Source organism: Leptonychotes weddellii, chromosome 1 (genome assembly GCF_054177405.1).
Source record: "Leptonychotes weddellii isolate Sample4059 chromosome 1, ASM5417740v2, whole genome shotgun sequence".
Taxonomy (NCBI): domain Eukaryota; kingdom Metazoa; phylum Chordata; class Mammalia; order Carnivora; family Phocidae; genus Leptonychotes; species Leptonychotes weddellii.
The window spans coordinates 128,296,956-128,310,312 of NC_138369.1; the positions used below are offsets into that span (position 1 = coordinate 128,296,956).

General features: G+C 37.8%; 1 protein-coding gene across 1 annotated transcript in view; it reads right to left on the reverse strand.

Annotated features, from left to right (window-relative positions):
* Nucleotides 1–2,858: 2,858 nt before the first annotated feature.
* PAK2 (p21 (RAC1) activated kinase 2) overlaps nucleotides 2,859–13,357 on the reverse strand; it is an 81,453-nt gene continuing 70,954 nt past the window's right edge. The window contains exons 14-15 of the mRNA XM_006742868.3: nucleotides 7,188–7,325; nucleotides 2,859–6,728 (exon numbers count right to left, since the gene is read on the reverse strand). Coding sequence (XP_006742931.1) covers nucleotides 6,642–6,728; nucleotides 7,188–7,325 — 225 coding nt within the window. The 3' untranslated portion in view covers nucleotides 2,859–6,641. The remainder of the gene's footprint in view (nucleotides 6,729–7,187; nucleotides 7,326–13,357) is intronic.

Below are 13,357 nucleotides of genomic sequence, written 5' to 3' on the forward strand. Positions count from 1 at the left end.
AGCCTGCTTAAGATTCTCTGCCCCTCCCACTCTCTCTCTCTCTCTCTGATAAAAAAATCTTAAAAAAAAAGGCAAAGAGATGGAAAAGCAGAAGGGAAAGGTAAGAAAAATATGATTAACGCTGGAATTCTAGAAAGAAATAACGGAGGAAAAAAGTGGCAATTTTTAAAGAAATAATAATACAAGAATTTCCCAGAAAAGGAGTCTGTTATCAAGATGGCTTGCCATATGCCCAAAGCTAATGAAAACATATATACCGTCACCAAGGCACGTAATGGTAAAATTTCAGAACAAGAGGCTGAAAAATGGTTACATATAAACATACTATCAGAAATGGCAGTTATAAGACAATGAAGTAGTGACTTTAAAATTCTCAAGGAAGATGATTTCCAACCTAAAATCCTGTATTATCAATGAAATTTAAATGAATTTTCAGACGTGCAAGTTCTTAAAATCTTACCTCTATGTACTCTTTCTCAGGAAGTTAGTGGAAGATGTACTTCTTTGAAATGAGGGAATAAATCAAGCAAGAAGATATGGTAGCCAAGAAACGAAGGATCTAACTCAGAAGAAAAGTTGAGTTTCAGATGCCAGAGGGGCAGAAGGTCTGTAGAACAACAGTCCAAAACTGCAGACCCAGTCAAGTTCCAAGAAAGAAAAAGGAACTGTTATTATCTGAGACATTTGCTTGTTAGAAAATAGTCCTCAGAGGGCTTTTGCAATTTTGTGGCAAGCCTGGGATAACTTAGGTAATAGAGACATAGGAAACTTTCAAAGTAAACAGTAAGACAAGAAAATTAACAACAGGAAAAGCAAAGAGTTGTACAAGAAATGATAGGAAATGATAATAAATTACTTAAGTGAACAACACTTCCACATAGTCATAAGTAAAAGCTGACTACTGGAGTGCCTGGGTGGCTCAGTCAGCTAAGCCTCGGACTCAGTTTCAGCTCAGGTCATGATCGCAGGGTGGTTAAGATCAACACCCCGCCCCCAACCCGCCACGGGCTGAGAGCTTAGCACAAGTCTGCCTGAGACTCTCTCTTCCTCTCCCTCTGCTCCCCCCGCCGCCTCTTTCTAAAATAAATAAATAAATCTTAAAAAAGAAATAAAAAATTGCTACTTTTAAAGTAGACTCCAGGGCGCCTGGGTGGTTCAGTCGTTAAGCGTCTACCTTTTGCTCAGGTCATGATCTCGGGGTCCTGGGATTGAGCCCCACATCGGGCTCCCTGCTCAGCGGGAAGCCTGCTTCTCCCTCTCCCACTCCCCCTGCTTGTGTTCCTGCTCTCGCTATCTCTCTCTCTGTCAAATAAATAAATAAAATCTTTAAAAATAAATAAATAAATACAAAGGAAAAAAGAAACAAAATAAAGTAGACTCCACACCCAGTATGGAGCCCAATGCAGGGCTTGAACACTTGACCCTGAGATCAAGACCTGAGCTGAGATCAAGAGTTGGGCACTCAACCAACTGAGCCACCTGGGCGCCCCCCAAATATTGCTACCTTACTTACATGGGAGACTAGATTGAATGAAATGGGAGAATGGGATGGTATGACAGTACCCAAATTCTCAACTGCCATAACAAGAAATTACTAGATAAAAAGATAGAAATGTCAAGAAATACTTGTTTAAGTATATAATTCAGAAATGGGAAGATTGAGCTGTTCTTAGCAGGCATTAGAGTTAAAAGTAGAATCGTCTGTGGAGCTGGACTTGGCAGTGGGAAGTTTAAAGCTGGGGACTGGCACTGTTTATTAAGATTATTTGGATTTTTAATCTAAGTACATTGCTTTGTTAAAAACCTAAAATAACTAGGCCTGAAAAGACATTTCCCTTCATTGTTCTCCTTTTTGAAAGATAAAACTTGTTAAATAATTTGGCATAAAAAATATCTCTCTAATTAAAAAAAAGCCACAAATATCAAAGTATCAAAGAAGTAGTAAAGCATGCATTAAGCTCCTACAGACAGTGCTTTTCAAGTCATTCAAACATTTCTGAACTTTTCTTAGGCAAATGTTTTAAACATTTGCTATAATTAATGATACACAAATGTTAGAATACCATAAACAACTTTATAGTGTAACAAATATACTTTAAGCAGTCCTTACTTATATCCCACTTCCTGCTTTTAAAAACGTGTAATTTTGGTTTTTGATAGTGAACTCGGTATTGCAGCTGTTCTCCAGGTTAGGGTATCTAACATTCCATATGAAATGCAGGTAATAGGGTGTCTGGGTGGCATAGCTGGTTAAGCACAGGACTCTTGCTTTCAGCTCAGGTCATCATCTCAGGGTTGTGAGACTGAGCTCTGCATCGGGCTCGTGCTGGGCATGGAGCCTGCTTAAGATCCCCCCCCTCCCTCTGCCCTCCCCCCACCCCCACCGCTAGTGTGCATGCACTCTCTCTCTCTCTCTGAAATAAAAAAATCTCAAAAAAAAAAAAAGAAAGAAATGCATATAATGACATGATGCCTTAAAGTGTTTACACTTTTAAAGATCTCTTGGTGTATTTAACACAGCAATGCTGGTAAGATTCTTATTATAGCAGTGAGGTAAGCATTAGAATTTCAAGTTATTGGAGGTATTCAAAGAGATCCAAAGTGCTTCCCTGGGTCTGACAGCCCATACATTTGTAAGAAATGTATTCTAAACCTGATTTAGAAGAGGGAAGGTTCATGCTACCCAGACATTTCCGTAAACTTCTCTAATTTGGAGCTCTGTAATACATTCAAAATAGTGCCATGTTTAACAAATATTTAACCTTAAAAATACTAGAATACTTCTTGAAACCTATTATATTTATTCTTTTAAACTATTCTGGTCTGAAGAAAGAACTGAAGTTTAGGAAAGGGGAAAATGAACATAAAAAAAAGTTTATTTCTAGCCCTGAAAGAACAAAATTATTGAACAAAGTCATCAAATACAGCAGTTAATGTCAATGTAACAATTAAATAATTGAACGGGATTAAATTAAAAATAAAAGTCAATATAAAATTTGAAGACAAAACAGAAAAGACAAACTACTTTCACTTAATTCCATTTCTATCTACCAAAATAAGGGGAAAAAGATGTCCAATTCCAAATATAATTCTTTGCTTTTCTTAATACAGAATGAAAATTTGTTTGACAGAATTACACATTTCTTTCTCCCTTTCGTTTGGCAACATTCTAGAATGGTGAGTGAAAAGGACTTCAGCTCTCTCAAGGCCAGGCCAGTGCTTGATTCTGCCTTGTAATTCCCACAATATCTACCACAGTGTCTTTGCCAAAGTGGTCAATAAATGTGTTGAGTGATTAAAAAACTGTATGTGTGTGTATGTGTGTGTGTATTTTTTCCCTTTCTTACACACCCACATAAACACACACTGTGGGAAAACTGATTTTAATTGTCTAGCTTATCTATTGTGGAAGCAATGGAAACAAAGAAGACAATCTTTATTTTATATAACTATGAAATTCCACTATAAAAAACCCAAAAGGAGTATGAATCTGGATTTTAGCTCTAATTCTGCAATGGTTTTTTTTTTTACATTTCACTGGATATGGATCTCATTATATTTAAAATTTTTAGATTAAAAAACTGATGCAAGTTCTTTAAGCACCCATTTTTTCTAACTATACCTACAGCCCAATTAGATCTAAAATTGTTCTGGCTAGAATACAGTATATATAAACAGACATGTATTTATGTGAACCCTATAAAGAAATACTCATAGGTAGTTTTAAATTGCTTATTAAAGGCACAGGTTCATTTAGGACTGGTGGTAACTAGATACATTTTAAGCAGCTTAATATTTATGTGTGGAAGGGAAGAGAATTTATACTATGTGCCAGGCACTCAACACATGAAAACAGAGTTGTGTTAGCTTTGGTTTCTTACGCTATCACAACTACTCTACTTCTTAACTATTCTCAGGTAGGATAAAATATTCAGTATTTTCATGGTTTCCCAGTTTTAACTGTCCCTAAAAGCAGCAAAAGGAACAAGAGGAGAAGGAAACTTTAAGACTACCAGAGAGTCTGAAATATAATAAATAAGTACTATAGTAATATTGTTCTAATTAACACAAGAGGACTAAGGTAACTTTTAGATTTAAATGGGAATTTTCATTCTAAAGTGATGACAAAAAGGGAGAATACAAAAGGTAGTTATTAAAAAAACATGAATCTTGATTCAGATATAATTTTTCTTTCAACAAGATCTGAACATTTTAATTTAAAATTAACTAATAAATCACAATTCCATATTGCTTTTAGGATTATTTTGTTTAAAAATGACACATTTCAGAATTAACCAAAGTATATTTCTATTACAAGTTAGTTTATCCAAGTAAGTAAAGAATAAACCACAGTGTAGCTCCCTTAACCTGGGAGTCAGGTTTTAATGACAAAGTCCGTTGCCAGCAATGGACATGCAGGTAACCCTCAAAGAAGTTGTAAATACAAATCCCAAACTGCTTCTATAAACTGAGAAGACCTTTGTTGAGTCACAGGCATAAAAATGGGGCATTGGCACTGTATTCAATGAACATGGTCTTTATGACATACATATGGAAGGGCCTTCTAGAGTGGTCATGACGATCAGTCTTAACATCTAGTTGGTCTTCTAGTTCATCGGTAGCGTCTTCTTTATCATAATCCATCCAAACAACTATTTACACAGAATGTTCAAATCTAGATTTTCATCAGAAATAAACCAGCTTGTTTCTATAATTTAGTAATAGCTGTAGGTGGCCAATATAATCCAGAGAAAAATGAAATCAAGAATCAAACTGAAAACAGAGATCATTAAGTGCTCTAGATGAAAGTTTCACTACTTATTTTACTCAGTTTCATGAAAACCTTGCATTATCAATAAAAAACAGCCATTTCTATCCTTATATCTTAACACAGATGTGAGGAAAATGATAGGACATAAAACTCGATTCACTCCCCTAATGTAGTCCAAAATATCAAAATTATTTTTATTCATGACCTGTACTACTGCAAGATGGCAAGTAGGTATGAAGTTAATTAGGAGTGGTGATGGGGACCAAAATGCCTGAACCAAATCAGATTTTTTTCTTTTATGTGGCTTGTGGCATGTCAGAAGGGACGACACCGCTTCCACAAGTAAAACAATAAAAAAATAAGGAGAGAAAAGAAAACAGAAAGGGGGGTGGAGAAGAAAGGGCACTCTCATAATTAATGCTACAGGTCACAGACCCTCTTCAAATTTTTAAAATATAAAAAGTATTGCTACCAACAAGCACATTTCATTTTTCTTCTCCAGTTTTTTTCACACGATTACTTATTTTTGAAAAAAAATCTACTCAACATCTCAAATAATCCATGAATATATCAAATACTTTGTGACTTAAGTTCTCATAGATATTAAAATGTTGGCAATGGGTTGGAAACAATGTTTATAACAAATCTCTACAGTTTACTGGTCAGAAGTGGCATCTCTATGTAACTGTCATTTCTCTTTCATGAATATAATCTTATCTAATTATTTTAGAGCTCACCAAAGTTCTAGTCTCTTGCTTTGTTTCTGCTAGCCCCACGTATTTTTCTCCTTTAAGTGGAAAAAAAAAATTAAAACTTTTAAATTCTGAAAATTCAATGGTTATTATATTATTTACCAAAGGGGGAGGGGTGGAGTAGGGTGAGAGAGGGTTAATTAAAAAACAAACTAACTAAAATTACAACATATACAGAAACTTATTTCCAAAATGAAGGTAAAAGGAGGAAGGGCAAAGTAGCGGTACCAACCAGTCACAAAGCCCAAGTTGGAACAAGAACAAATCACTTTGGTTCCTGAAGCCCAATCTGAAGAGGATATAGTTAGAAAAGAAACAAAATTGTAAGGATGTATAATCAATGGGATTCTTTTTCTATGTCAATGATTTAGTTATAAATATAGATTATTAGTCTCTCTATACACGTAACAAATGCCAAACAACTCACTACCATGAAATTTCTAAAACTGACTCTTTCACATTTGTTAAAAAAGGTAAAAATCACATCTTTTTCTTCCCTTCCTTCAGTTCAAATTATGAACTGAAATACTACATGTAATAATAGCTGGTCCTAACTTCTATACAAAGCTAACCGATTTTGAGCTCCTTTGCCAATATAAGGAGCTACACCATTTTTATTACATTTGCCTTGAATTTAGGCACAAGAAAAATTTCTCAGAGCAACTCAAAGAAGCAAGGCAAGGAAAAAGAAGGCTATGAAGAAGAGAGAAAAGAAGACCAGCAGATGAAACAAATACTCTGAACAACTCGAATCTGCCATTCAAGTATTGAAAATACTCCCCAAAAGGGACAATGAATGGCATCTATTACGATGAAGTCAGCAAAATAAAATGCAAATCTCAAGCACGATAAACAGCCCCGATGGGCTGTCTGCTGAAAGAAGTAAGGCTAGTGATTCAGTCCACAATTCCTTTTGGATCCTATAAAGAAGGGAGTCAATAGAAAGTTGTCGTTCTGTTTTGCAATTTTCTCTTGGTTGTCTTCAGGAAGTAGTACTTTGCTTTTTCCTCCATGTTATGCAGACCATTTCTTTAAACCTCAAAAGAGTAATAATTTTCATATATTAAAAGATTTCTTTTAGAAAATGGAAGAAAGAATACGAGGCCACGGCAATGATGCTAACGGTTACTCTTCATTGCTTCTTTAGCTGCCATGATCAGTGGTGTCAGGCTAGACAAGGGCTTGGCCAGTTTCAGGAAGGGATGCTGCCAGAGAGAGGGGGGAAATATGTATCAATGTCACCAGATCAGAAGCTTAAATATTTCTTTTCAATTAAGCCCCAAAGACTATTTTATGGATTATAATTTATTTAACAAGCACATATTTCAGGGCGTGTATAAAATCAACATAATCAATGTATCACTTTTATAGTTGAAAGCAGTCTTTTCAGTTTATCTAATATTATCAAATCTCACCTAAATGACCCAGATACCCATGCCAGCAAATGAACTCGTCTGATAATTGACAATATGCAAAAACTCATATACTTGATTTTAGTATTATAGCTATTTTATTCCCAGCAGATAAAATCCTAAACTACAGCAACTGCCATGCTGCTGGTGATAAATGAAGAGTGCAATGTTAATTATTAATCCTATGTAAACTTTGTTGGTTACTCAAAAAAAATCAACTTTATCCAAAAATAGTATTATTTCCAAATTCACCTGTAACAATTCTTTGGCCGAACCCCTTTTCTCTACATCCATCTCCAAACAACGGTTTAAGAAATCCCGAAATATTGGGGAAAGTTTCTCCGGATTCTGAAGTTCTGGAGTTCCATTAGTTGCTATCAGGTACAAGGCCTAAAAATAGAAGAACATCTTTGACATACTTAAGACAGCACAACAAAGTGAGATAGCACTTTATAAAGTTTATGGATCTTTTACTTCTTTAATTTTTTTTAAAGATTTTTTTTAAAGTAATCTCTACACCCAACGTGGGGCTGGAACTCACAACCCTGAGATCAAGAGTCGCACACTCCACTGACTGAGCCAGCCAGGCACCCCTGGATCTTCTACTTCCTTAAAGACAATCACCAGAGGGGCACCAGGGTGCCTCAGTCGTTGGGCGTCTGCCTTTGGCTCAGGTCGTGATCCCAGGGTCCTGGGATCGAGCCCCGCATCGGGCTCCTTCCTCGGTGGGAAGCCTACTTCTCCCTCTCCTACTCCCCCTGCTTGTGTTCCCGCTCTTGCTGTGTCTCTGTCAAATAAATAAATAAAATCTTAAAAAAAAAAAAGAATCACCAGAAATAATAAATTGAGGTGTAGTATTATTTCTGCCCATTTGTATCAGATATTCTCCCTTTACTTTTAGATGTTACATTCCCCTAAATTTTTTTTCAGAAATTAGCTTTATCTTTTTGGGGAGGGGTTATAAATGTAGTACCTATTGATACAAGAACTATAATACATAAAGATATAAGGAAAAATGAGCACAATCCCACGATCGACACATAGCATCCATTTACCTTTCTCAAGCTTTTTTTTTTTTTAAAGATTTTATTTATTTATTTGAGAGAGAGAGAATGAGAGAGAGCACATGAGAGGGGGGAGGGTCAGAGGGAGAAGCAGACTCCCTGCTGAGCAGGGAGCCCAATGCGGGACTCGATCCAGGGACTCCAGGATCATGACCTGAGCCGAAGGCAGTCGCTTAACCAACTGAGCCACCCAGGCGCCCTCAAGCTTTTATTCCAAGTCACACCAGATTTCAAAACAATGGGATTTGCTGACACCTTTTTTTTTCTTCAAGTTTTTATTTACATTCTAGTTAGTTAACATATAGTGTAATACTGGTTTCAGGAGTAGAATTTAGTGATTCAGAAACCCTCCGCCCTTTTTTTGAACTAGCTCGATCTACATAGCTATAGATGAAATAGGCAGAACAGAGGATTTTTAGGGCAGTGAAAACACTATGATAATGGATGTATGTTACTCATTATACATTTGACCAAACCCACAGAACTGTACAATATCCAAGAGTGAACCCTAATGCAAACTGCGGACTCTGGGTGATAATGATGTGCCAATGCAGGTTCTCCAAATGTAAGAAATGTACCCGCTGGTGAGGGATGCTGATAACGGGGGAGGCTTCTTACATTAATATGGTACACTTGTTGCAAGTGATAAACCACTACTGATACACTTATTTTTAAACCTTTTTTGTTTCAGGTTCTTATTTGAATTCTAGTTAGTTAACATATCATGTAATATTGGTTTCAGGAATAGAATTTAGTGATTCATCACTTATATTTAACACCTGATGCTCATCACAAGTGTCCTCCTTAATATCCATCAGCCATTTAACCCATCCTCCCACCCACCTCCCCTCTAGCAACCCTCAGTTTGTTCTCTACAGCTAAGGGTCTCTGATACACTTACATTAAACAAGTCTATAGTTTACATTGGGGTTCACTCTTTGTGTTGTATAGTCCTATGGATTCTGACAAATGCATACTGTCATGTTTCTGACACTATAGTATCATACAGAATAATTTCACTGCCCTAAAAATCCCTTGTGCTCCACCCATTCATCCTCCCCACCCCACCCCCACAAACACCTGATGACCACTGATTTTTTTCCCAAAGATTTACTTATTTATTTTAGAGAAGAGAGAGTGTGAGTGGGGGAGGGCAGAGGGAGAGGGAATCTTAAACAGACTCCATGCTGAGTGTGGAGCCCGACGCTGGGCTCGATCTCATGATCATAAGATCATGACCTGGGGCAAAACCAAGAGTCAGAGGCTTAACTGACTGTGCCACCCAGGCACCCCCCCAACTTTTTTTTTAAAGATTTATTTATTTTAGAGAGAGTACAACTGATCTTTTTTACTCTCTATAGTTGGAATCATACAGTATGTAACTGTGTTAGGCCAGATTTGTTCACTAAGCAATATGCATTTTAGGTTCTTCCATGTCTTTTTGCAGTTTGATAGCTCATTTCTTTTTGTTTTTTTATCTTTTTAATGTTATGGAATAATATTCCATCGTATGGATGTACCACAGTCTATTTATACACTCACCCGTGTTTTTTTTTTTTTAAAGATTTTATTTATTTGACAGAGACAGAGACAGAGAGAGAGGGAACACAAGCAGGGGGAGTGGGAGAGGGGGAAGCAGGCTTCCCGCGGAGCAGGGAGCCTGATGTAGGGCTCGATCCCAGGACCCTGAGATCATGACCTGAGCCGAAGGCAGACGCTCAACGACTGAGCCACCCAGGTGCCCCTAGACTCCTCCCTCTTGTGCTTAGAACACTGGACAGCACTTTAGCACTACACCTGGGAGCCGTTTATTTTATTTATTTATTTATTTATTTTAAAGATTTTATTTATTTATTTGACAGAGAGACACAGCCAGAGAGGGAACGCAAGCAGAGGGAGTGGGAGAGGGAGAAGCAGGCTTCCCGCCGAGCAGGAAGCCTGATGTGGGGCTCGATCCCAGGACCCTGGGATCATGACCTAAGCCGAAGGCAGACGCATAACGACTGAGCCACCCAGGTGCCCCTATACACTCACCCTTTTTAAATAAAGTATATTTATGTACTTCACATCTTGGCTGGTTGCTTCTGATTTGGGGCAATTATGAATAAAGATGCTATAAACATTTGTGTGTAGGTTTTTGTGTGGACATAAATTTCCAACTCATTTGGGTAAATAATAAGGAGCACAACTGTGAATTGCACGTTAAGAGTATGTTTAGTTTTGTAGGAAACTGCCAAAAAGTCTTCTAAAGTGGCTATACAATTTTCCATTCCCACCAGCAATGAATGCGAGTTGCTATTGCTCCGCATTCTAACCAGCATTTGGTATTGCCATCAAAAAATTTTTAGGCCATTCTAATATGTGTGTATCTTATTGTTTTTTTAATTTTGCAATTCCCTAACAGCATGATGTTGAACATCTTATTATATGCTTATCTGCCATCTGTATCTTCTTCTTTTAATACTTAAGTAATCTCCATGCCCAACATGGAGCTCGAACTCATGACCCCAGGATCAAGAGTTATGCTCTTATTCTAGCGACTGAGCCAACCAGGCGCCCCATTTGTGTATCTTCTTTGTTGAGATCTTTTGTCCATTTTTATATTAGCTTGTTTATTTTCTCATTGTTGATGTTTGAAGAGTTTTTTTGTGTATTTTGGATAACATCTGATTATTAGATGGGTGTTTTACAAATATTTTCTCTCAGTCTGTGACTTGTCTTTCTATTCTCTTAGTAGTGTCTTTCTCAGATAGAAAGATTCCTTTTTTTTTTTTTTTAAGTTTTATTTATTTAAGTAATCTCTGTATGTGACATGGGGCTTGAACTCACGACCCGGAGATCAACATTTGCACACTCCTCCGAATGAGCCAGCCAGGATGATTCCAATTTTAATGAAGTCCAATTTATTCTTTAATGGATCATGCTTTTTTTTTTTTTTTTAAAGATTTTATTTATTTTTTGACAGAGAAAGAGACAGCGAGAGAGGGAACACAAGCAGGGGGAGTGGGAGAGGGAGAAACAGGCTTCCCGCTGAGCAAGGAGCCCGATGTGGGGCTCGATCCCAGGACCCTGGGACCATGACCTGAGCCGAAGGCAGACGCTTAACGACTGAGCCACCCAGGCGCCCCTGGATCATGCTTTTTGATGTTGTATCTAAAAACCCTGCCAAACCCGAGGTCACCTAAATTTTCTCCTGAATTATTTCACATTTCTGCTCTATTACCAAAATGCCATAAAAAAAAGGATACTAACTGACACTCAAATCATCAGGACATGAGTATGTCCATTTCTTTGCTATCTGCACTCTAATGCCCATGTGGCCCTGCACACTCCCCTTTCTGCCTTCATTGTTCAGGTACCATTGCCCCACCCCTCTCCAACGGTCTCCTTACCTCATCTACTGAGGCCTGGCTCTCCTCTGAGGAACAGCCTCATCCACAGTGCTCTCTAGGGGTCACTGTTCCCTCCCAGTCCTTTGTACCACTGCGCTTAGAGAAGGAGTGTCCTTGTGGCTCCTCATGGCCTCTCTGAGATATCTACCTCCCTCCTATAGAACTCCCGGGCTTTCAGACTCTACCTACCACATGTACCACCAACCACTGCTGTTATCATCTCTAACGCTGCTCGTAACTTTCAGGGATTTCAACAGCTAGAGAGGCTTGCGACAGTTCCTTGACCTCATCTTCTCCCACGCTCTTGTCCTCTGGCCTCCCTCAGCCACACAAGCCCATGGTCACAGCCTCTGCCTCCTCATCAGGACCCATGACCACAACTCTGAAACTGCAATTGCTCTCCACCTCCTACTTTTTTCACTCTGAGCACTCCCAACACCAGCAATCCTTTGATACTAAACCTAAATAAATCCCATTGATCTTGCAGCGTTCATCATTCCTTTTATATAATCACTTCGCTACACATTAAAACTGCCTACCCCTCGCCTGTACCTATGCAGCTAAGGACAGGAGACGAAAAAGGTATATCCTTGCTGACTGGCATCATTCACCTCACACAGGCCCTTAGGACTTCCAGCTTTCCTACTACATATTTCCCCATTTCACTCCCTCTCCCATTCTCTGGTTTTGGTGTCAGGACACTCATGTCTCCTTAGCTTCTCTTGGCAGTGACAATCTCTTAGATGTCCCTTTGCTTTTGATGACCTTGACAGTGTGGAGGAGTACTGGTCAGGTTTTATACTGTAGAATGCCCTCTATTGGAATTTGATGTTTTCCTCGTGATTACAGACTGAGAATATGGGCTTTGGGAAGATCACAAGGAGAGTACCATTTTCACTGCTTCATATAAAAAATACATACTATCAACATAATTTATGACTGTTGATGCTGACCTTATCTGAGGTCTGTGCTTGTCAGGCCTCTCTATTGCAAAGTTACTGTTTTCTCCACTTTTTATACTCCGCTCTTCAGAAGAAAATCACTATGTGCAGTCTATACTTAAAGAGTGGGGAGTTAGGTTCCATCTCCCTTAGGGGGTAACATCCACATAAATTATTTGGCACTCTTCTGCATGAGACTTGTCTCTTCTGCCCCACTTATTTACTCAATTACTTATATCAGCATGGACACACAAACATTATTTTATACTTCGGGTTACTATCCCATACAACTTTATTTTGTTGTTCAAACTGTTCCATCTTTGGCCACTAGAGCTCTTTCAGCCGGTCCCTTGCCCCTTTGACAAACTCATCAGTGTGAGCTCTTCTCTTTAACTCAGTATGATTTATGATCCTATTTTATCTCCTTAGCTGAATTTTATCAGGTGTAATTCTTTCTTTCATTATTTTAGGGTTTGCTTAAGAGGTGAGAGCATACATTTTTCAATTTTCACAATTATCACAGTATTACATACACCACTTCCCACAGACTACAACAATCTTACAGTTCTCCCCCTCAGCTTTATACTCTTGTTGTCATTCTACTTGTACATATGTTCTTTTCCTCCCCCTCCATTATTATTTTCACGTAAACAGTTTTATCTTTTAAAGATATTTACTTAAGGAAAAAATCTTATATATTTACTCACATAGTTACTATTCCTAGCACTCTCCATTTCTTTTTGTAGAGTGATATTACCATTTTCTCTCCGCTTGAAAGATTTCCTTTAATATTTCTTATAGTGTAGATCTGCTGGTAATAAATGCTTTTAATGTCTATGTCTAGAAAAATCTTTATTTCACCTCAGTTTTTAAAAGATATTCGTTGGCTGCAGAAGTCTTGATTTTCTCCCCAAACTTAGTTACACATATATTAGAACTTGAAGTTGTCTCACTACTGCTATTTCATTTTTTTTTTTTTTTTAAGATTTTATTTATTTATTTGACAGAGAGAGAGACAGCCAGAG